Here is a 20,780-nt window from a genome sequence, read left to right as displayed (position 1 = left end):
CCCTGGTTCCCAAAAGCTTGGGGGCTGCTGGACTAGAAGACCTCCAAGGTCCCTTCCAACTTTATTATTCTGTTCTAAGCTACTGAATCCTGAAAGGAGACCTTGTTCGAGTACTTCATAAAAGGATTTAATAACCTTTTATCTCCCGTCGCTTGGACTAGCTTAGTTCAAAAAGTGCCAGGCACAAAAAAAAAAAATAGGTCACACACACAACGGTCCAATTAAAACTGCTTTATTGCTGAAAACCCGATGCACAGGAATCTTCTCGCCTATCGGCACCTGCTAGGAGTTCAATACGGGCCGGTGAAATTCAAGGGAGGTTAAATTTAATTCGCTTGCGACTACGTAGGGATGCTAGGCTGGTCCCTCCTTTGACTCCACCTCCGGCTTCTGCCACGCGACAATTACAACAAAGGCAGCACGAGCCAATGATGCGCAAAGGGGGTTTTCGTAGGACTCAGACGCCCCTGGGTGAATCTCAAATGCGGGCTGAGGGCGGTGGCCGTGGTCGTAAGCCCAGCCCCTCCGGCTTAGTAGGGGTGGTCCCGCGTGTGCTCCATGATGACCATCAGGGCAAGCCAGGTCTCCTCTGCCGTGGGGATGATCTGGTTAGCCGGGAGCAGGAACCCGTATCGGCCCTTGTCTCTCAGCTCAAAGGTGTAGGAGTATTTAATGCCTTGGTCGTAGGTCCAGTCAACGGTGCCTCCGCTCGCTTGGTCTAGAGCCAGGAAAGAGGGGACGCAAAAGAAGACGAGCTCGTGAAAACCGTCTCTGCTATCGTAAGCCCTCTCCCTTCGAGCCCTGATGACGCTACCTAGCTGGGTCATGAAACGTCTGCAAGGAAGCACCCAAATTCTCAGAGCACAATGGATTCCACAGTCGTCGTCCTTCTAACGCTGATGATGTTTCCTAGTTAGGTAGTGAAACGTCTGCAACCAAACTCGGCACCAAGGAGTTCACACCAGTTCCTCCTCCCGCTTTCCTTTCTCCCCCTCCTCTTCCTCTTCCCGTTTACTCCATAAAGCCTACTCTCTTCTAGCCTTGATGACGTTACCTACCGGTAGTTGGGTAACGTAACGTCTTCAAGAAAACAACCAAGCTAAGAGAGGATCAAGGACTCCACCGTCCTCCTCCTCCTCCTCTCTGCAAACCCAACTCCCTCCTAGCACTGATGACGTTACTTACTTAGGTAGTGAAACGTCTGCAACCAAACTCCGCACCAAGGAGCTCACAGTAGAGCCTTGGTAGTACAGTGGTCTAAGGCACCGTGTTATTAAGCTGGTTATTAAGACCAGCTGCCTGCAATTACTGCAGATTCGAATCCCGCCAGGCTCAAGGTTGACTCAGCCTTCCATCCTTTCAAAGGTGGGTAAAATGAGGACCCAGTTTGTGGGGGCAATAAATTGATTTTATATAAATATACAGAAGTATGAAGGCTATTGCTTAACGCATTGTAAGCCGCCCTGAGTCTTCAGAGAAGGGCGGCATATAAATCAAATTAAAAAAAAAACTAGTTCTTTCTCCTCTTCCTCCCTTTCTCCTCCTCCTCTGCAAACCCCACATCCTCCTAGCGCTGATGATGTTACCTAGTTAGGTCATGAAACATCTGGAAGAAGAGCACCAAGGGCCCCAGACACCAGATTCCCAACCCAATCGAGGAGCCTCCAAAGACCCCACCAATACTAACAGAGCAGGCCTCTTGTGTGTAAACAACTACAGTGAGCACGGAGAGGGCCATTTATTTTTTCACCGAGTCTTAAAATTGCACTGGTCCTGTTGCATAACACACCTAACTGGGTTGCGGAGAAGGACGCGACGTCCTACAAGCCAGGAAACCGGATCAATTCCCCGACTCAATTAGCCGTAAGTCCAGGACTCCCTGTAATGCATCGGCTGGCCGACGGCCTTCTCCCCCTTCCCGTTTTTTGGTCACTTACAGATTGTGTTGATGATGCTGCCGTATCGGTACTTGGTCCCGTGGAGAGACTCCAGAGCGGCGACGGCCTTCTTGGCCAGGGCATCCTGGGAAAAGAAAGAACGAGAAAAAAAGGAGAGGACCGAGGAAGGGTTGAGGGTGAAGTTTAGAAGGCTTTTTTTTTTTTTCTGGCTTGACTTAGGGATGAGCAGCCGGCAGGAGAGAAGCCTTGGGGAGGAGAAATGAAGACGGCCCGTTGGGTCGTTCTACAGGTCATCCTCGACTTACGACCGCGATGGAGCCCAGCGTTTCTGTGGCTAAGCGAAACATTGGTTCAGTGAATTTTCTCCCCCGTTTTCGTCCCACCTTTCTCGTTGTTAAGTGAATGACTATAGTTGTACGGTTGGGACAGCAAAACACATTCCTTACTAGCACTGATGACGTTACCTAGGTGGGTCATGAAACGTCTGCCAAAAAAAAAAAACGCTGCCAAGCTTAGAGAGCACCCAGGACCCTTCCTCCTCCTCCTCCTCCTCTCTCCCTTTTCCCCTCCACAAACCCACTCCCTTCAGCACTGATGATGTTACCTAGCTGGGTCATGAAACGTCTGCAAGAAAAGGGGCACGCTCAGAGAGCACCAAGGACCCCTCCTGCCAACCCCAGGCTACAAATATTCTCCTTTATATATTTTAATTTTCTGAATAAAATTATATATACATACATACATACACATATATATATATTTGTCTTTTTGCATATATATATATATATATATATATATATCGGGGTGAAGTGTAAAATTTGTTACTACTGGTTCTGTGGGCGTGGCTTGGGGGTGTAATGTGACTGGGTGGGCGTGGCCAACTTTTTTTTTTTTTTTTTTTTTACTTTTCAAAGCATTTTTTCTAATGCTTTGAAAAGCCTCTGGCGATCAGGCAACTCTGCTGGGATCGTCAGAGACTTTTCAAAGCAATTTTTTTTTACCACCTCTTCGGCCAAGAGGTTGCAGAAAAAAATGCTTTGAAAAGCCTCTGACGATCCCAGCTGAGCCGCGTGATCATCAGAGGCTTTTTTTTTTTTAACTTTTAAAAGCATTTTTTCGTCGGAAGAGGTTGTAGAAAAAATGCTTTTAAAAGTTAAAAAAAAAAGCCTCTGATGATCCTGCGGCTCAGCTGGGCATAGTGGGGGTGAGGGGGGGGTGCAGGGATTTTTGCTACCGGTTCTCCGAACCACCTGCCGCCATTGCTACCGGATCAGGCAATCCGGTCCAAACCGGGAGCATTTCACCCCTGATATATATATATATATATATATATATATATATATATATATATATGCAATACGTTTCTAGTCAAGGTTTTTCCTACGTAAATCAAGATATTTGTATTGCCATAGTTCGGTGACATCTCAAATCACCACTTTCAGGCTTTATCAGACATTTTGTGTTGTCTGCTGTGAGACTTAAGGTGGTGACTTATGGTGATTTGAGATGTCACCCAACTATGGCAATACAAACATCTTGATTTACGTAGGAAAAACCCTGACTAGAAACGTATTGCATATATAATCCTACGAATAAAAGAACAATTTATATATATATATATAAAATTTTATTCAAAAGATTAAAATACAAAATCCACAGGAAATCAAAAGAAAACTAGAGGAGAACATTATATTTTTTTAAAAAATTGTGAATTTTCAGTTGCTTCTTCCGCGGAGGCTTACCAGTTCCTGGTGATCTGCCGCTTGCTCCTTGGTGTAACCGTAAGGGTAAAGGAGCATCTGGGAGTAACTGTGGATGGAGATGAAAGCCTTGATGTTGCCATGTTGCTGCACAAAATCCACAATCGCTTTCACTTCTGGTTCGGACTCCGCATACGGCCCACGGTAGGTCTCCGAGCAAGGGTTCCCACTGGCGCCAGGTCCTGCAAAGGACAACCAAGCGTGCCTTGAGGTTTTGTGGAACTGCAGGTGGTCCTCGACTTACGGCCACAATCGAGGCTCCAATTTCTGTTGCTAAGCGAGACAGTTTTGCTCCATTTTCCTGCCCCTCCCTTTTCTGGCCACGGTTGTTAAGTGAATCACTGCGGTTCTTAAGTGAGTCACTGCAGTTCTTAAGTGAGTCACACGGTCGCTAAGCGAATCCAGCTTCCCCGTTGATTTTCAGAAGGTCGCAAAAGGGGACACCCCCACTCCTTCCTGACATTGCAACAGTCATAAATACGAGTCAGGTGCCAAGGGTGTGAATTTTGATGATCTGAACACGGGGGATGCTACACTGGTCATTAAGTGTGAAAAATAGTTATTTTTTCAGTACGGTAACGACTTTGAACAGTCGCTAAATGGATGGTTGTAAATGGAGGACTAACTTTACCATGTCTGGAGACTTGAAGATGGGACAGATTAACAGAGTTGGAAGGGACCTTGTAGGTCATCTAGTCTGACCCCCGAGCTCGAGCAGGAGACCTAGCCTAGACCATTCCAGACAGGTAAGTTCTGGTGGCAAGCTGTTCCATGGGTTAATTGTTCTCACCGTCACAAAATTTCTCCTTATTTCTAGGTTTAAACGTCTCCTCGATCAGTTTCCAACCCTTGTTCCTTGTCTGGCCTTCTGGTACTTTGGGAAATGGGTTGTCCCACTCTTTTTTTTTTTTTTTTGAGTGACAGCCCCTCAAATATTGCAACCCTGCTATCATGTAATTAATTTAAGAAATTAAATCAGGGAAAATTAATGCAGATGCATCTGGGAAATCATTACATAATGATTTAGGATTTCCTGGGATTTAGGAGTCCTATTTTTCCTGAGGCAGTTTAAATTTGTATTTCTCTCTCTCTCTCTCTTTTTTTATAGCTACATCATACTGCTGGCTTCTGCAGGTAGTCCTCAACTTATAACTGCTCATTTACTGACCAGTGGTGGGATTCAAATAATTTAACAACTGGATCTCTGCCCTAATGACCAGCTGGGTAGGTGTGGCTTGGTGGTCATGTGACCCTGTGGGCGTGGCCAACTCAACGTCACTCAGGTCGATGGGCGCTTCGCTTTAGCTGTTACAATGTAATAAGGGTTAACCAGAGAGGCAGTTTCTGTAAGCAGGGCAATAAAGATTAGGCTAGAAACACCAGCAGAATGTTTCCTTCCTTACAGGATTAGCCCTGTAAAGTGGAAAAAACAAAACAAAATAAGATTTCTTCCAACAACCGGTTCTCCCGAATAGGTGCGAACTGGCTGAATCCCACCACTGCTTATGATCGTTTTCCCCACTTAACGACCGTTGCAGCATCCCCGTGGTCACGTGACCAAAATTTGGGATGCTTGGGAACTGACTCATATTTATGACGATTGCAGCATCCCTGAGTCACGTCATCCGCTTTTTGCGACCTTCTGACAAGCCAAGTCAATGGGGGAAGCCAGATTCACTTAACAACCGTGTGACTAAGCTAACAACAGCAGCGATTCCCTTCACAACTGGGGCCAAAAAGGTCATAAAACGGAGCAAGGTTCACTTAACAATGGTCTGCAACCGTCATAAATACTTGCCAGTTGCCAAGAGTCTGAGTTTCGGTCACGTGACCATGGGGGGGGGATGCTGCAACGGTCGTAAGTATGAAAAATAAGTCATAAGTCTCTTTTTTTCAGTGTCATTGCAACTTTGAACGGTCCCTAAGCGAAAGGACGTAAGTCGAGGACTACCCGCAATACTTTTGAGCTCTGTCCTGGTTTCTGAGTCCTTCCACCTGATTACTGGCTCTCTTCCCATGGATCTCCAGAGGTTGTCTCCAACTTCTTGGAGTGATGAAGTCCCCCCAGAGTTTTACCTCCAAAGCCTGCTGCCCAATTCCGGTTAGGGTCGACTCCGATGCAAGTTGACCCCTCTCGCTTCGATCTGGTCTTACGCCACATGCGGTTCTGCAAATCAGGAATGTCCATCAATAGCCACAGCCCTTCCTTCCTTCCTTCCTTCCATCCATCCATCCATCCATCCATCCATCCATCCATCCATCCATCCATTCTTTCTTCCCCTTTAGACTTACATATCCCTTCACAGGGCTTTACAACCCTCTCTAAGCAGTTTGCAGAGTCGGCATGTTAACTCCAACCATCTGGGTCCTCATTTTACTGACCGCGGAAGGATGGAAGGCAGAGTCAACTTTGAGCCGGTCAGGATCGAACTCCTGGCTGTGGGAATGCAGAATTGGCCTGCAATACTACATTCCAACCACTGCACCACCATGGCCCTTCCTTCCTTCCTTCCTTCCTTCCTTCCTTCCTTCCTTCCTTCCTTCCTTCCTTCCTTCCTTCTGCTTTCTCCTTCTTTCCTTTGTTTTTCCTTCTCTCATCCTTCCATCTCCTTCCTTCCTTTCTTCCTTCTGCTTTCTTCTTTCCTTTTTTCCCTTCTCTCATCCTTCCATCTCCTCCCTCCCTCCCTCCCTCCCTCCCTCCCTTCCTTCCTTCCTTCCTTCCTTCCTTCCTTCCTTCCTTCCTTCCTTCCTTCCTTCCTTCCCACTTAGCACTAGCTCTTATATACCGCTTCACAGCCCTCTCTAAGCGGTTTAGAGAGTCAGCCTCTTGCCCCCAACCATCTGGGTCCTCATTTTACCGACCTCGGAAGGATGGAAGGCTGAGTCAACCTTGAGCCAGTGAGATTCGAACTGCCAAATTGCAGGCAGCCGGCAGTCAGCAGAAGCAGCCTGCAGTACCACATTCTAACCACTGTGCCACCACGGCCCTTCCTTCCTTCCTTCCTTCCTTCCTTCCTTCCTTCCTTCCTTCCTTCCTTCCTTCCTTCCTTCCTTCCTTCCTTCCCAAGCAATAGCATTTAAACTTATATACCGCTTCACAGTGCTTTCCAGCCCTCTCTAAGCAATTTTCAGATTCAGCCTCTCACCCCCAACAATCTGGGTCCTCATTTTATCCACCTCAGAAAGTTGGAAAGCTGAGTCAACCTTGAGCTGGCCAGGATCGAACTCCTGGCAGCGGGCGGAGTTAGCCTGCAATACCTCATTCTCACCACTGCGCCACCACGGCTCCAATGAACATCAGAAAGAACCAGAACCTAAGGCGTTTTCATAGTGCATCTCACATTTGCCACCGAAGTCCCACCACCATAAAGAGGTACCTTGGTGTGTGTGAAAGCATAACCGTCTGGATTGGTGGCGATCTCTAAGAAGATATCGAACTGATTCAGGATGGACGTGAGAGAAGGATCCTTCCCGTTATCTTCAAAGATCTAAAGAGGATCAAAATGGGTTCAGTGGCATCCACAGAAGTGCCTTAACAGTGTGTCAGGTTTCGATATCGTCTCAAATAAAATAAATTGCATTTCCAAACAGATAGTCTTTGAAGAAATCTTTCATTTTATTAAGCACGACAATCTGCCCCGATCGTGGCGTAGCCAACTCTGACTTCCTGACCCCAAACCCTCCCTTTCCGTTCCCCAAATCTCTGCTTCTCATTGGCCTTCTTCCAATCACTCTTCCCATATCTACTACCTAAGCTCCCAGGAATGTCCCCCTTCCTCTCATCTCCTAGGGAATATTATCTTCAGGGAAAATAAGTAGGTGAAATGTCAAGCGTCCTCTTGCCAGCTGCCCCCTCTTCTCCTTCTTATGTCAGCACTAGAGGAAATGCAGGTTGAAGTGCTGACACAGTGCATTTTTGGCAGTGGCCCCCAAGTTTTTGGGCACCAGGGATCGCTTCTGTGGAGAGGGATTTCTCCGCGGACTGAAGGGGGTATGATTTTGTGTGCTGCCTACATCCCGCAGATGGGACTTCGCTTGTTTGCACGGCCCGGTTTCTGGCATGCCGTGGACTGTTATCAGTCTACAGACCGGAAATTAGGGACCCCCGATTTATGGGATCACTATGATGGGACACCCTTCACCAGGCAGCTTGTTTTAGGAGTGGAAAAATTGGGAGTGGAAAAAAAAATCTAGAAAAGATCACATTGGCAAAGTCTTTTAATTTTTTTCTTTTAGGACTAAGTGGGGGACAGGAGTGGAACAGCCATGAAATGGGGGGGGGTACAGATGTGCTGGACCTTCCCCATTTTTCCTGCATTTGGGGCAGGGGTGGGTTCTAAATTTTTTTACTACTGGGTCTGTGGGCGTGGCTTATTTTGTGGGCGTGGCTTGGTGGGGGTAATGTGACTGGGTGGGCGTGGCCAATTTTTTTTTCTTTTTTACCTTTAAAAGCATTTTTTCTATAACCCTTAAGAGGTTGCAGAAAAAAAATGCTTTTAGAAATCTCTGGCGATCAGGCAAGTCAGCTGGGATCTCCAGAGGCTTTTAAAGGCATTTTTTCAGCCGAAGAGGTTGTAGAAAAAATGCTTTTAAAAGTTTTTTAAAAAAAAAAAGCCTCTGATGAGGTGGGCGGGGTAAGCGAGCAGCGACCGGGCTGAGGACCTGTTTGGGGGCGTGGCCAGCCAATGTTATTACCGGTTCTCCGAACTACTAAAAATTTTTTACTACCGGTTCTTGTGAACCGGTGCGAACCGGGAGCAACCCACCACTGTTTTGGGGGAAATTACAGGAGTATCACCATCATCTTCTAATGACCTCATAATCCCTTGTATCGGGGTAAAGTCTGGGCAACTGAATGGAGGTGAGTGATTCCTGGCCGGATGCCCTTCCTGTTGCCAGAGCGGATTTTTGTTCGGCAGATCTATTCCCACTGTGCCCAAAGAGAAAAAAATATCTGCCTCTATCTAGGATCGAACTCACAGCCTCCTGAATGTGAGGCGAGAGCTCCCCCTCTAGGCCACTCGGAAAATTACAGGAGTATCTCTAAGAAAAAACAAGATGGTATACGTAGTTCTTTCGACTCACGATCACAATTGAGCCCCGGATTTCTTGTTGCTAGGCAAGATATTTACTAAGCAAACTTTGTTCCATTTTATGACCTTTCTTGTCACAGTGGTTAAATGAACCATCGCAGTGGTTGAGTTGTGAAATGCATCTGGCTTCCCAATGACTTTACTGGTCGCAAGAAGTGATCCTGGGACACTCATCAATAGGAGTCAGTTGCCAAGCGTCTGAATTTTGATCCGGTGACTGCAGTGGTCGTAAGCGTGAAAAATGGTCATAAATCAGTTTTTTTCCCAATGCCGTTGTAACTTGGAATGGTCACTAAATGAACTCAGCTTAGAGGACTACCTGCAGAGCCACCGTCAAGCCGCTAAACTTGAGAAACCCTGATCTAACCAAGATATGATGGTTTAGCTTTCCCCTCTCCGGTTTACAGAATGTTTGCGGCTCTTACCTTCTTTGCGAACCAAACTCCGCTGGCCTGAGTCACCCACTCGCGGGAATGGATGCCGGTGTCAATCCAGATCGCTGGCCGGTTGGTTCCCCCGGTGCTAAACTGTGCCAAGCAAAGAACAGACAGGGGCCTTAAATCCAAGCAACCCTCTTGGCTTGCGACTTGCAGGCATTTCATGACCCAACTAGGCAACATCATCAGTGTTAGAAGGGAGTGAGGAGGAGGAGGAGGAGGAGGAGAAGGAGAGGAGGAGGAGGAGGAGGAGAAGAGGAAGAGGAAGGGAAGAGGAGGGGAGGAGGAGGAGGAAGAGGAAGAGGAGGAGGAAGGAGGAAGAAAAAGAGGCGAGGAGGAGGAGGAGAAGAGGAAGAAGAGAAGGAGGGGAGGAGGAGAAGGAGAAGAGGAGGAAGAGAAGAAGAAGGAGGAGGAGGAGGAGGAAGAAGAAGAGGAGGAAGGAGGAAAGAAGAAGAGGGGAGGAGGAGAAGAGGAAGAGGAGAAGACGAGGAGGAGGAAGAAAAAGAGAAGAGGAAGAAGAGAAGGAGGGGAGGAGGAGAAGAAGAAGAGGGGAGGAGGAGAAGAGGAAGAGGAGAAGACGAGGAGGAGGAGGAAGAAAAAGAAGAGGAAGAAGAGAAGGAGGGGAGGAGGAGAAGAAGAAGAGGAGGAGGAGGAGAAAAGGAAGGGAAGAGGAGGGGAGGAGGAGGAAGAGGAAGAGGAGAAGAAGAGAGGAGGAGAAGGAGAAGAAGAAGAGGAGGAGAAAAGAAGAGGAGGAAGAAGAGGAGGAAGAAGAAAAAGAAGAGGAGGAGGAGAAGGGAGAAGGAGAAGGAGAAGAAGACTGAGAGGTCCTTGGTGCTGGGTGGTCTTGTAGATGTTTCATCACTCAACTAGGTCACATCATCAATGCCAGAAGGGAGGGTGTTTATATAATTCCCTGATGATGTTCCCTAGCTGGGTCATGAAACGTCTACAAGAAAACCACCCAGCTCAAAGCACCAGTTCAACCTTGAGCCACAAACGTTCTCCTCTCTTGGGACTTCGTTAATACCGGTGAGAAGACACGGCAATTTTTTCCCCCCCATCCATTATTTTTATTATTTATTATTTTATTTATTTGTCAAGCATGTATAAGATAACAGATATAAGTATAAACACAATTATGAAAACAGGAAACAGATACGGATCCAGAAGTCCACCCTCCAAAAACCAGCATCCAAAGGAAGACTTGCCTTCAAGACATGAATTGGACGTCCTTCGGTTGTCCGGCCAATCTCAATTTTGCTGACCAGGAAGGGTTTCGCCCGCACCAAGAGGTCCATGAAGCTGTAGATCTAGCAAGCAAAGAGAAGATGCCAAAACGGGGACTCTACTCAGGCGTGGTCTTCTCCAGAAGAACTCAACTATTTGGAATCGTAAAACGGGTGGAGAGACCACACACCGTGAGTTGAATTGTACTTACTGTATCCAAGTCGTGGTAAACAGCGAAGTTAAAATTGGTGAGTGACAATTCTGGGAATTGACGTTGACGCATCATGTGACTCCTCTCCTCATCAATCAGTTTCTGAAGGAGACAACAATGACCATCACAAAAGTCGGGGCAACCAAGGAGCTTTTATCAGATGCGTTCTCCCATCGATCCATCAAAAACTTGGCAGGAATTTCAGGAAAGCCAACACCAAAACCTTGGTCACGTTGGCCAACTCATCTGATGGAAGTTCTAGTGCAGAGGTCTTCAAACTTCAAGCTGGAGAATTCTGGGAGTTGAAGTCCACAAGTCTTCAAGCTGCCACGTTTGAAGACCTCTGTTCTAGCGGCCTAAAACTCCTTTCGAGAACTTCTTTCAATGTTTCGATCCATAACATTGACTCAACACATCTAATGGTCCGTGGAGGACACCCCTTCTTAACCCCCGGTTTTCAACCTTGAGGTAGGGTCAACTTCCTAACACTACATTTCTGGTGACAACGAGCCTAAAACAGACAGAATAACGGAGTTAGAAGTGATTTTGGAGGTCTTCTAATCCAACCCCCTGGTAACAAAGGAAATCCTATCTCCTTTGGCTTACCCAATCTCTTCTTGAAAACCTCCAGTGGTGGAGCACCCATAACTTCTATTCCACTGATAGTAGTTTTCACTATTAGGAGATTTAGGAGATTTCTCCTTAGTTCTAGGTGGGATCTCTCCTTGATTAGCTTCCATCCCTCGCTTCTTCTTCTACTACCTTCAGATGTTTTGGAGAATAGACCGAGCCCCTCGTTTTTTGGTGGCATCCCCTCAGAATTACAGTTCAATATGATTCTGTAGACTGTAGAGCTTCTCGGCCATCCAGAGGTGCTTTTTCAGGAGGCACCTGGACTCTTCCAGTTGCCTCCTGAAAAAGCACCTTTAGGACAGTTCAATAGGATCTTCTCCAAGGTACCTTGGTTCTGATTTCAGAACTTTTGAGATTACGAGAGTGGTTCTTTCCAGGACCAACACGTCCACCTGTTCGCCTTCTCAGAGCACTCACCTGAACGTTGTCGATCATGATGGAGTATTGGATGTCATTGGTCTCCAGGAAGACCTTGACCCCTTGAAGGCTGGGGAAGGGCACACGGACATCTATGGGGAGGTCGGGATGTGCCGGTGCTCGCCAGAAATCCAGCTAGGCATCAAAATGAGAATGAAGATAGATGATTATTGACATTGTCATCTTTTTTTAACGACCCCATAATAATCCCTTGCATTGGGGTGGAGTCTAGACAACGGAATGGAGTTGAGCGTTTACTGGCCGGATGCCCTTCCTGTCACCAATGCGGAGTTTTGTTCAGCAGAGATGAACTTTGGAAACACCTCCGATATAGCTCAAGAACAATTTCCTATTTCTTCGTTATTAAGGAATAACTTCGTTATTCCCTCCAGGAACCCCTGATCGTCGGCGAGGTTCTCGTTTTATCAGTACCTGAAGGTTCTCCAAAGCTTCCAGCTCCTTCAACGTCTCCACCTGAGCTTCATCAGCAGCCGTGATTCTGAGCACCTGATGTCTGCAGAGACAGGACAGAATAACAAGAGTCGGAAGGGACCCTTGGAGGTCATCTAGTCCAACCCCCCCGTCCAAGCAGGAGACCCTGCACCATTTCTGACAGATGGCAGTCCAGTCTCTTCTTGAAAACCTCCAGTGATGAAGCTCCCACAACATCCGAAGGCAACTTCTCTTCTATGGGTTGATGGTTCCCACTGTCAGAAAAGTCCTCGTTTCCAGGTTGAATCTCTCCTTGATCAGTTTCCATCCATTGTTCCTTGTCCGGCCTTCGGGTGGTTTGGAAAATAGCTTGACCCCCTCCTCTCTTTGGCAGCCCCTCAAATATTGGAAGACTGCTGTCATGTCTCCTTCTTCAATGAGTGGGTTTTCATATTTTTACATCAGTTAGGAAAAGCCAATAGACTTCTGAAAACAGGTCTAGCAAATACGGATTTAGCAGGGATGGGATTGGGGGAGTCCCTGCAATTATTGCCTGGGCCCAAGAGCCGGGACCTGGGGGATTGGTGGCAGCAGGAAACGGCCAATGAGAAGCTGGGAATGTGCGACTCAAAACAGCGCACCTTCTGACGATTGGGTATATGGGTGCCGGAGCAATTTTTGAGAATTTTCCGTTTTTCTTGCACAAGGGATGCTGTAATGCTTGCTTTCTGACACTAGGTGTCACTAGAGTGCTTTTTTGCATGGAAATGTACTCTCTAAAGCAGGGGTGGGGAATGATGGGCCTTTTATGACTTGTGGACTTCAACTCCCAGAATTCCTGAGCCAGCCATGTTAGCTCAGGAATTCTGGGAATTGAAGTCCACAAGTTATAATTTATTTATTTATTTATTTATTTTTCATATTTGTATACCGCCCTACTCCCGAGGGACTCAGGGCGGTGAACAGCCATAAATAAATACAAAGACATACAAAAGTTAAAAACTATTAAAAACTATTAAATAATTTAGGATTAGGTTCAAAGATTAAAACATCCAATTTAACTAAAAGAGATTTAAAACCCAATTTAAAGGCCAATTTAAAGGCCAATTTAAAAGGGAGAGTTAGGCCAGACCAGCCTGTTGGAATAAAAACGTTTTTAGGGCGCGGCGGAAAGTGCGTAAGTCTTGGATCCTCCGTATCTCCGGGGGGAGCTCGTTCCAGATGGCAGGTGCCATTATTATTTATTTATAATAAATAAGTACAAATACAAAATAAATCAGTACAAAATAAATAAGTACAACATTATGCATATATCCACATACGTTCTATGACCCAGAGAAACACCACAGTCTAGTCTGGATGTATCCATGAACATGGCGAGAAAAACGAACCTTGCGAGTTTACCAGACTGACGGCATAGGGAACAAAACTGTTACAGAATCTAGTCGTTCTGCTTAAAAATACTTCAAAAATCTCCTCCCAGAAGGGGAGCAACAGAAACAGACCGTGAAGTTGAGTGTGTGGGGTCTCTAACAATGCTTCAAGCGCTAAGCACAGAGCGCTTAGGAGCAGTATCCTGAATAACTGGAAGCAAATATATTATTATAATAAGTGGATATTATTATAATCTCCACTGTCCTCACCACTCTCTGTAGGGGTTTTCTATCTGAGGCGCTGCGGCCACCAAACCCAACAGGGATGCGGTTTGTTAAAAACGCTCTCCATCGTGCCTAGGTAAAAAGTGGCCAGGATAGAAGGAGAAAGATGTGGCATACATGGCAGGGGCTTTGCTTAGAGGCTGGGAAGAGAAACCCCCCCCTCAAATTATCAAACTGTCCAGCGACCGATGCTGCTAAGAGTCCGAATGTGGCACCAAGTGAACTCTTCCCCCTGTCACTGTGTCCTTTCCTATCCAAGGCCCGTTTCTACCTACCCGTCAAAGGTGTCGGTGGCAAACGCCACCGCTAGCAAAGTCGCCAAGATCACCAGGACCCTCATTGTCACCGAACGGGACACCAAATGGGAACATCTCCTCTTCCATCGCTTTTTTATACGCCCGCCTAACCCGGCCCTGTGTTGCCTTGACCATCCACAGAGGACACAGTGGCCGGCTGTCGGCTTTCTCACGGCTCTGTCGGAAAAGACACACAAATGCACACACACACACACACACACAGGGCTCACCTGCAACTCACCTGACAGGTGTTCGGGGAACACACCAGCTGCCTTGATAGGAAGGGAGGGGGGCCTCTCCTGCTTCTCTCTGCCCAAACCAGTGACGATTTCTTGCCAACACAAACCCAGCGTTACTGTACAGGTAGTCCCCGACTCACGACCGTTCGTTCAGCGATTGCTTGAGGATAAAACGGCTGTGAAAAGAAACGGGAGTTATCACTGGTCCCTGTGTTTAAAAGGGTCACAACATCGCCGCGATCAAGTGATCACCGCGATCAAGTGTGGGCCTGTATTTACAAGAGTTGCAGAGCCCTTGAATCACGTGGGCGCCAGTTGTGATCTTCCCAGCGGGCTTGCCGCAAACAACAGCCATGGGGGAAGCTGGATTCGCTTAAAGGCCGAGCGATTCGCTTAACAGCTGAAGTGATTTAGAACATAAGAGAAACAGAGCTGGAAGGGACCTTGGAGGTCCTCTAGTCCAACCCCCTGCTCAAGCAGGAAACCCTATACCCGTGATGGCGAACCTATGACACGCGTGCCACAGGTGGCATGCAGAGCCATGCCATCTGGCACGCCAGCTCAGCTCTCTAGGAGTCTCTGGAGGTTGGGGACAGCAAAAAACCGAAAGTTGGAAAACGGGCCATTTCGGGTCTCCGGAGGGCCTCCAATGGGGTGGGGAAGGCTGTTTTCACCCTCCCCAGATGCATAGAGCCAGATGAGAAAGAAAAACGGGCCTACTGGGCCATCACGTGCCAAGAGCGCGGGGGAAGGGGTGGTTGTATGCGGATGACATTAAACAGTAACATGCGCGGGGTGGGCCGCATAGAATTATGGGTTTGGGCACACACGCGCATGAATGTCCCACGCCCCCCCCCCTTCCTGGCATGCGATGGCAAAAAGGTTAGCCATCACTGCCCTATACCATTCCAGACAAATGATTGTCTCTAGTTTCTTCTTTAAAACCGTCCAGTGATGGAGCACCCACAACTTCTGGTGGCCAGCTGTTCCACTGGTTAATTGTCCTCACTGTTAGGAAGTTTCTCCTTAATTCCAGGTTGCTTCTCTCTTCCTTCGGTTGCCATCCGTTGCTTCTTCTCCTGCCTTCAGGTGCTTTGGAGAATAGGTGGACCCCCTCTTCTTTGGGGCAGCCCCTCAAATAGCGGAAGACAGTGTGATAGAATAACAGAGTTAGAAGGGTCCTTAGAGGTCTTCTAGTCCAACCTCCTGCCCAAGAAGGAGACCCTATACCATTCCAGACAAATGGATGTTCCTATGTTGGTATGGTTTATTCAATTTATTTGCTCCTAGGTTTGCCACTATTGCACAAGCTGCAAGGCCTCCCTGTTTCTTTCCATGCGCAATTCAAGGTGCTAGTCCTCATCTTTAAAGCCCTGTACGGCACAAAGACCAGGTTATCTGCGGGATCACCTTTCCCTTAAGGACCTCTCCTGGACCTATAAGATCAGATCCAGTGGGCACACCCTGAATCCCTGGGGAATTGTGGGAGTTGAAGTCCACGCCTTGCTAAGTCTGGCTGGGGAATTGTGGGAGTTGAAGTCCAGACACGTTTCAAAATGGCTGAGGTTGAGGAGAGAGCCCCTGCTCCATCGCTGAAACTTCCAAGGTCTCTCAATTTAAGACGGCAGCCCTGATTAATGATGAGAAAATCGCTCTCTGGTGCAAGGGAAAGTTTCCCAACCACGTCATGGCGGTTAATGGTTAACGGGTTGATTAATTCCCACCCAGCTCATGTGACATGAACAGATGCTCTGAATCCGAAATCTCCTGGCTCAGCATCTCTCTCTTCCTCTCTTTTTCTTTCTTTTCCTCTCTTTCTCTTTTTTCTCTCTCTTTTTCTCTTTCTGTCTTTCTTTCTCTCTTTCTCTCTTTCTCTTTTTCTTTCTTTTCCTCTCTTCTCTTCTCTCTCTTTTCTTTCTTTTTCCCTCTCTTTTTCTATTTCTCATTTCTTTCCTTTTTTTCTCTTTTTCTATCTTTCTCTCTCTCTTTTCCTCTTTTCCTCGCTTTCTCTTTTCTTTCTTTTTCCCTCTCTTTTTCTATTTCTCATTTCTTTCCTTTTTTTCTCTTTTTCTATCTTTCTCTCTCTCTTTTCCTCTTTTCCTCGCTTTCTCTTTTCTTTCTTTTTCCCTCTCTTTTTCTATTTCTCTTTTTTCTCTCTCTTTTCCTCTTTCTCTTTTCTTTCCCTTTTTTCTCTTTTTCTATCTTTCTTTCTCTCTTTTCCTCTTTTTTCTTTTTCTCTCTCTTTTTCTATTTCTCTGTCTCTTTTTTCTCTTTTTCTATCTCTCTTTCTTTTCCTCTCTTTTCCTCTGCCTTTCTCGCTTTTCTTTTTCTCTTTCTCTCTTTTCCTTGCTTTTCCTCTCTCCTTATCTTTCTTTCTCTTTTCTTTCTTTCTTCTCTTTTTCTATTTCTCTCTCTTTCTTTTCTTCTTTTCCTCTGTCTCTTTTTCTTTCCTCTCTCTTTCTCTCTCTTTTTCTTTTCCTATCTTTTCCTCTGTCTTTCTCGCTTTTTCTTTTCTTTCTCTCTTTCTCTTTCCTCTCTTTTTCTCTCTCTCCCTCTCTTTCTTTTTCTTTCTTTCTCTTCTTTTTCTTTTACTATCTTTTCCTCTGCTTCTTTCTTTCTTTCTCTTCTCTTTTCTCTTTCTCTTTTTTTCCCCATTCTTTTTCTATTTCTCTCCCTCTCCCCCCACCCCCTCTTTGTGAAGGAACACAGACACTTCTATCACAGGGCAGGGTGCCCTATTTTTAAAATGTTCCAAAGCCAGAGGCCATATTGAATTTGCCATACCAGCAGTCTCCTGATGAAATCTCTCTTTGGAAGCAGCCGATACAGAGACAGGTGGCTTTGCTGCAGGGGTGAAATCCAGCAGGTTCTGACAGATTCTGGAGAACCGGTAGCGAAAATTTTGAGTAGTTCGGAGAACCAGCAAATACCACCTCTGGCTGGCCCCAGAGTGGGGAGGGAATGGGGATTTTGCAATATCCTTCCCCTGGAGCGAGGAGGGAATGGGGATTTTGCAATATCCTTTCCCTGGAGTGGGGTGGGAATGGAGATTTTGCAGTAACCTTCCCCTGCCATGCCCACCACACCACACCCACCAAGCCACGCCCACACAGCCAGTAGTAAAAAAATGTGGATTTCACCACTGCTTTGCTGGAAATGTGCTGGATGCAAATCCCTGCATTAAAATATAACATATTTCCAAGGGATATTGGACAGCCATTTTTCTGAAATGGTCTAAAGTCTCCTGCCTGAGGAAGGGGTTGGACTAGAAGATCTCCAAGGTCCCTTCCAACTCGGTTACCCGGTTATTCTGTTCTGCTTTTTTAAACTTGTTTTGTACAGAATAGAAGTTTGCTTTCCAGGGGAGTGAACCAGCAGGGAGCGGGCCTGGCCTAAGGCAGAGATAAAGGGCTCACAAAATCCTGTGATTTTGTCACAGGAGACCCTTATTACGGCCTCTGATCTGACCCTCAATTCTCAGGGTTGCAAGTGTGCAAACAGCAGCCAGGAGTGTGAAACAATTAGGGTGCATCACTTGATAAAGTTGTGTGCAAATCGATAGATAGATTGGTCGGATGGGGGGGCACAGGGTGTGGGCAAAAAAGTCAAGATGGCAGCCATGACAATGCAATCTTTGTGTGTGTGTGTGTGTGTGTGTGTTTTATATACTGTGGCCATCCTTGGGCTTGACTGTTGTGACTTCGACCCCCGAGGCCGACTTATCGGAGGGAGAAGGCTCCGAACATGAAGGAGAGGAGTTGGCCAGGCCTCTCTCTCCAGGACCCTCCTCTCTGGCAATGCCTCAGGTGTCTCCCGAAGGAGAAGAGATTGCCTAGGAGCCAGGTATCTCCTCGTAGTCGGACAGTGACAGAGATAAGTCTTGGCTGGATCCACACCAGCGTCAGAGAGACAGGCGCACGCAGCAGAAAAGGAGGCGTGCCAGAGATTAGGCTAAATCACTGGACCACACCCACAGGGGATAAAAGGGGGTGAGGTGGCCATTCAGACTCTGTGACGGACAAAACTAAACTACTAGCGAGTCACATTGTATCTTTGAAACAACGTTATCTGCCTTGGATTTAATACGGACTGGACTTGACAATTCTTGAACTGTGTGTATCTTGTTTGGGTTTATCTGTCGGAGGAACAACCCCTCCCTCTATGAGTAAAGTTCTTGGCAAGCAGCTACTGGGTTGCTGCCAATCCTCTTATCGAAAGAATTTGTTGTCTGCCAGTTTTATTTAACCCCTGGCTGTCTATTTGTGTGCGTGTGTGAGACGGGGACAGAACATTGACCTTCTAAAGCGGGTTTCTCCATCTCTGCAACTTTTAAAATGTCTGGACTTCAAGTCCCAGAATTCCTCAGCCAGTGTCAGATGCACTCCAACTCCCAGAATTCCCTTTCCTCAGAAGCAGCCCGTTTCCTATTGGGCACATCCATCCTGCAGCTGTTTCTGATTTTTTTTTTCCTTCCTATTCCTCTGGCACAAAGGATATTGTAATACTTGCTTTCTGACACTAGATGGCACTAGAGTACTGTTTGCATCAATATGTTTTTTCTAAAGCAGCCTTTTTCAATTTATAGAATAGAATAGAATAGAATAGAATAGAATAGAATAGAATAGAATAGAATAGAATAGAATAGAATAGAATAGAATAATTTTATTGGCCAAGTGTGATTGGACACACAAGGAATTTGTCTTCGGTGCATATGCTCTCAGTGTACATAAAAGAAAAGATATGTTCATTAAGAATCATAAGGTACAACACTTAATAATAATTGTATGATTTCAAGGGCCTAGAAATCCAGAGAGGTGGCAATATGAAAGCTACATAAATCATACGCGGAAACTAAATAAAACAATATAAATCGTAAAGATACAAGCAACAAAGCTACCTCCTTTTCTACTTGCGACTATAACTTTGCTGTTTGTATCTTTGCGATTTCTATTCTTTTATTTAGTTTCCTAGTATGATTTGATTGCTTAGTTAGTATCCTATGACTGTCACGAAGTGTTGCATCTTATGATTCACGATGAATGTATTTTTATGATGGCGATGATCGTGATTTATCACTTATAGCTTTTATGCACAATGAGAGTTTATGCACCGAAGGCAAATTCTTTGTGTGTCCAATCACATTTAGCCAATAAAGAATTCTATTCTATTCTATTCTATTCTATTCTGTTCTGTCCTGTCCTGTCCTGTCCTGTCCTGTTGTTCTCTTCTCTTCTCTTCTCTTCTCTTCTCTTCTCTTCTCTTCTCTTCTCTTCTCTTCTCTTCTCTTCTCTTCTCTTCTCTTCTCTTCTCTTCTCTTCTCTTCTCTTCCCTTCCCTTCCCTTCCCTTCCCTTCCCTTCCCTTCCCATCCCTTCCCTTCCCTTCTCCTCTCCTCTCCTCTCCTCTCCTCTCCTCTGTCCTGTCCTGTCCTGTCCTGTCCTATCCTATCCTATCCTATCCTATCCTATCCTATCCTATCCTATCCTATCCTATCCTATCCCTATCCTATTTCTATTTTCTATTCTATTCTATTCTATTCTATTCTATTCTATTCTATTCTATTCTATTCTATTCTATTCTATTCTACTCTACTCTACTCTACTCTACTCTACTCTACTCTACTCTATTCTAATTATGATCTCTGATATTTTAGGGTTGTTATTTGTGACGTTATCTGTTATCGTTCCCCCATTAAGCTTCTGGAGCAGCCAAGTAAAATATCTGAACAATTCCAGATGCCAAAGTCAGTCTGAGAGCAATGACCCAATCAGCACTTCTGCTTTCTTCCATAGTCATCCATCTGGATCTTAGCAGCCATAATTTGAATATTTCCTTTGCTTCCGTATCAGGGGCATTTCCCCCATGGTCTCCACCCCACCCCCACCCCCAAAAGATCTGGGGGAATGACCTCATTTTTAAGCTGGAGTAGCCATCTGAAGGCAGACACAGGTGGACATGATCGTTGGGACACAAATGTGTTGATTGTTTTCATATAATGTCCTCGAACACGTCTTCTGATTTCTTCCAATGTATTGAACTTGGTTAGAAGTAACCAAACCAGCTGCCTTCCCTCAATTTACTAAATTACAAATAAAATTAATCAGTAAAAGGTCATTGTTGGATACAAGATGGGCGGCAAATAAATTTTATAAATTAATTAATCAACCAATCAATCTCTATAGCTCAGGGTTGACTGATGGAGTCCTTGATGCTCTCTGGACTTGGTTGATTGGGTTATTGTTTTCTGCTTGCTTGCTTGCTTGTTTGTCTGGTGTTAATCCCTGCTTTTCTATTGACTGCTGGAGAGGATGTCTTTTTTTTTGGTTGGCTTTTCTATTGTCTCTTTTGAATGGTGTGTAAATGTGACTTCTCTCTATGTGTCTGTTAGCACTGATGATGTGACCTCGTTGGGTAATGAAATATCTGCAACCAAATATCTGCAACCAAGCTCAGAGAGCACCCAGGACTTCACAAAACGAAT

The 20,780-nt window shown here is 45.9% G+C and overlaps 1 protein-coding gene across 1 annotated transcript; it reads right to left on the bottom strand.

Annotated features, from left to right (window-relative positions):
• Positions 1 to 254: 254 nt before the first annotated feature.
• Positions 255 to 14,106, bottom strand: LOC117657263 (carboxypeptidase A1-like). Its single transcript, XM_060689359.2, has 11 exons — positions 14,042 to 14,106; positions 12,109 to 12,190; positions 11,677 to 11,811; positions 10,627 to 10,728; positions 10,397 to 10,498; positions 9,177 to 9,278; positions 7,036 to 7,146; positions 5,735 to 5,825; positions 3,641 to 3,840; positions 1,938 to 2,022; positions 255 to 718 (listed from the first exon to the last, which is right to left on the bottom strand). The coding sequence occupies exons 1-11, from the start codon at positions 14,104 to 14,106 to the stop codon at positions 531 to 533; spliced, it is 1,263 nt and encodes a 420-aa protein (XP_060545342.2). The 3' UTR covers positions 255 to 530.
• Between the last annotated feature and the right edge of the window lie 6,674 nt (positions 14,107 to 20,780).

The sequence above is a fragment of the Pantherophis guttatus genome, chromosome 7 (assembly GCF_059756535.1).
Source record: "Pantherophis guttatus breed Tessera chromosome 7, ASM5975653v1, whole genome shotgun sequence".
Classification (NCBI taxonomy): domain Eukaryota; kingdom Metazoa; phylum Chordata; class Lepidosauria; order Squamata; family Colubridae; genus Pantherophis; species Pantherophis guttatus.
The sequence above is the reverse complement of the archived record's forward strand: the minus strand, read 5'-3'. Positions and strand labels throughout refer to the sequence as shown.

Excerpts from the sequence above, each read along its gene's own strand:
- LOC117657263 (XM_060689359.2), bottom strand. The coding sequence starts at position 14,106 with ATGAGGGTCCTGGTGATCTTGGCGACTTTGCTAGCGGTGGCGTTTGCC. Across the intron at positions 9,279-10,396 it reads GTCCAATTCATGTCTTGAAG|TTTAGCACCGGGGGAACCAA; the intron begins GCAAGTCTTCCT and ends TGCTTGGCACAG. Across the intron at positions 2,023-3,640 it reads CGGCAGATCACCAGGAACTG|GATGCCCTGGCCAAGAAGGC; the intron begins GTAAGCCTCCGC and ends TTCTTTTCCCAG.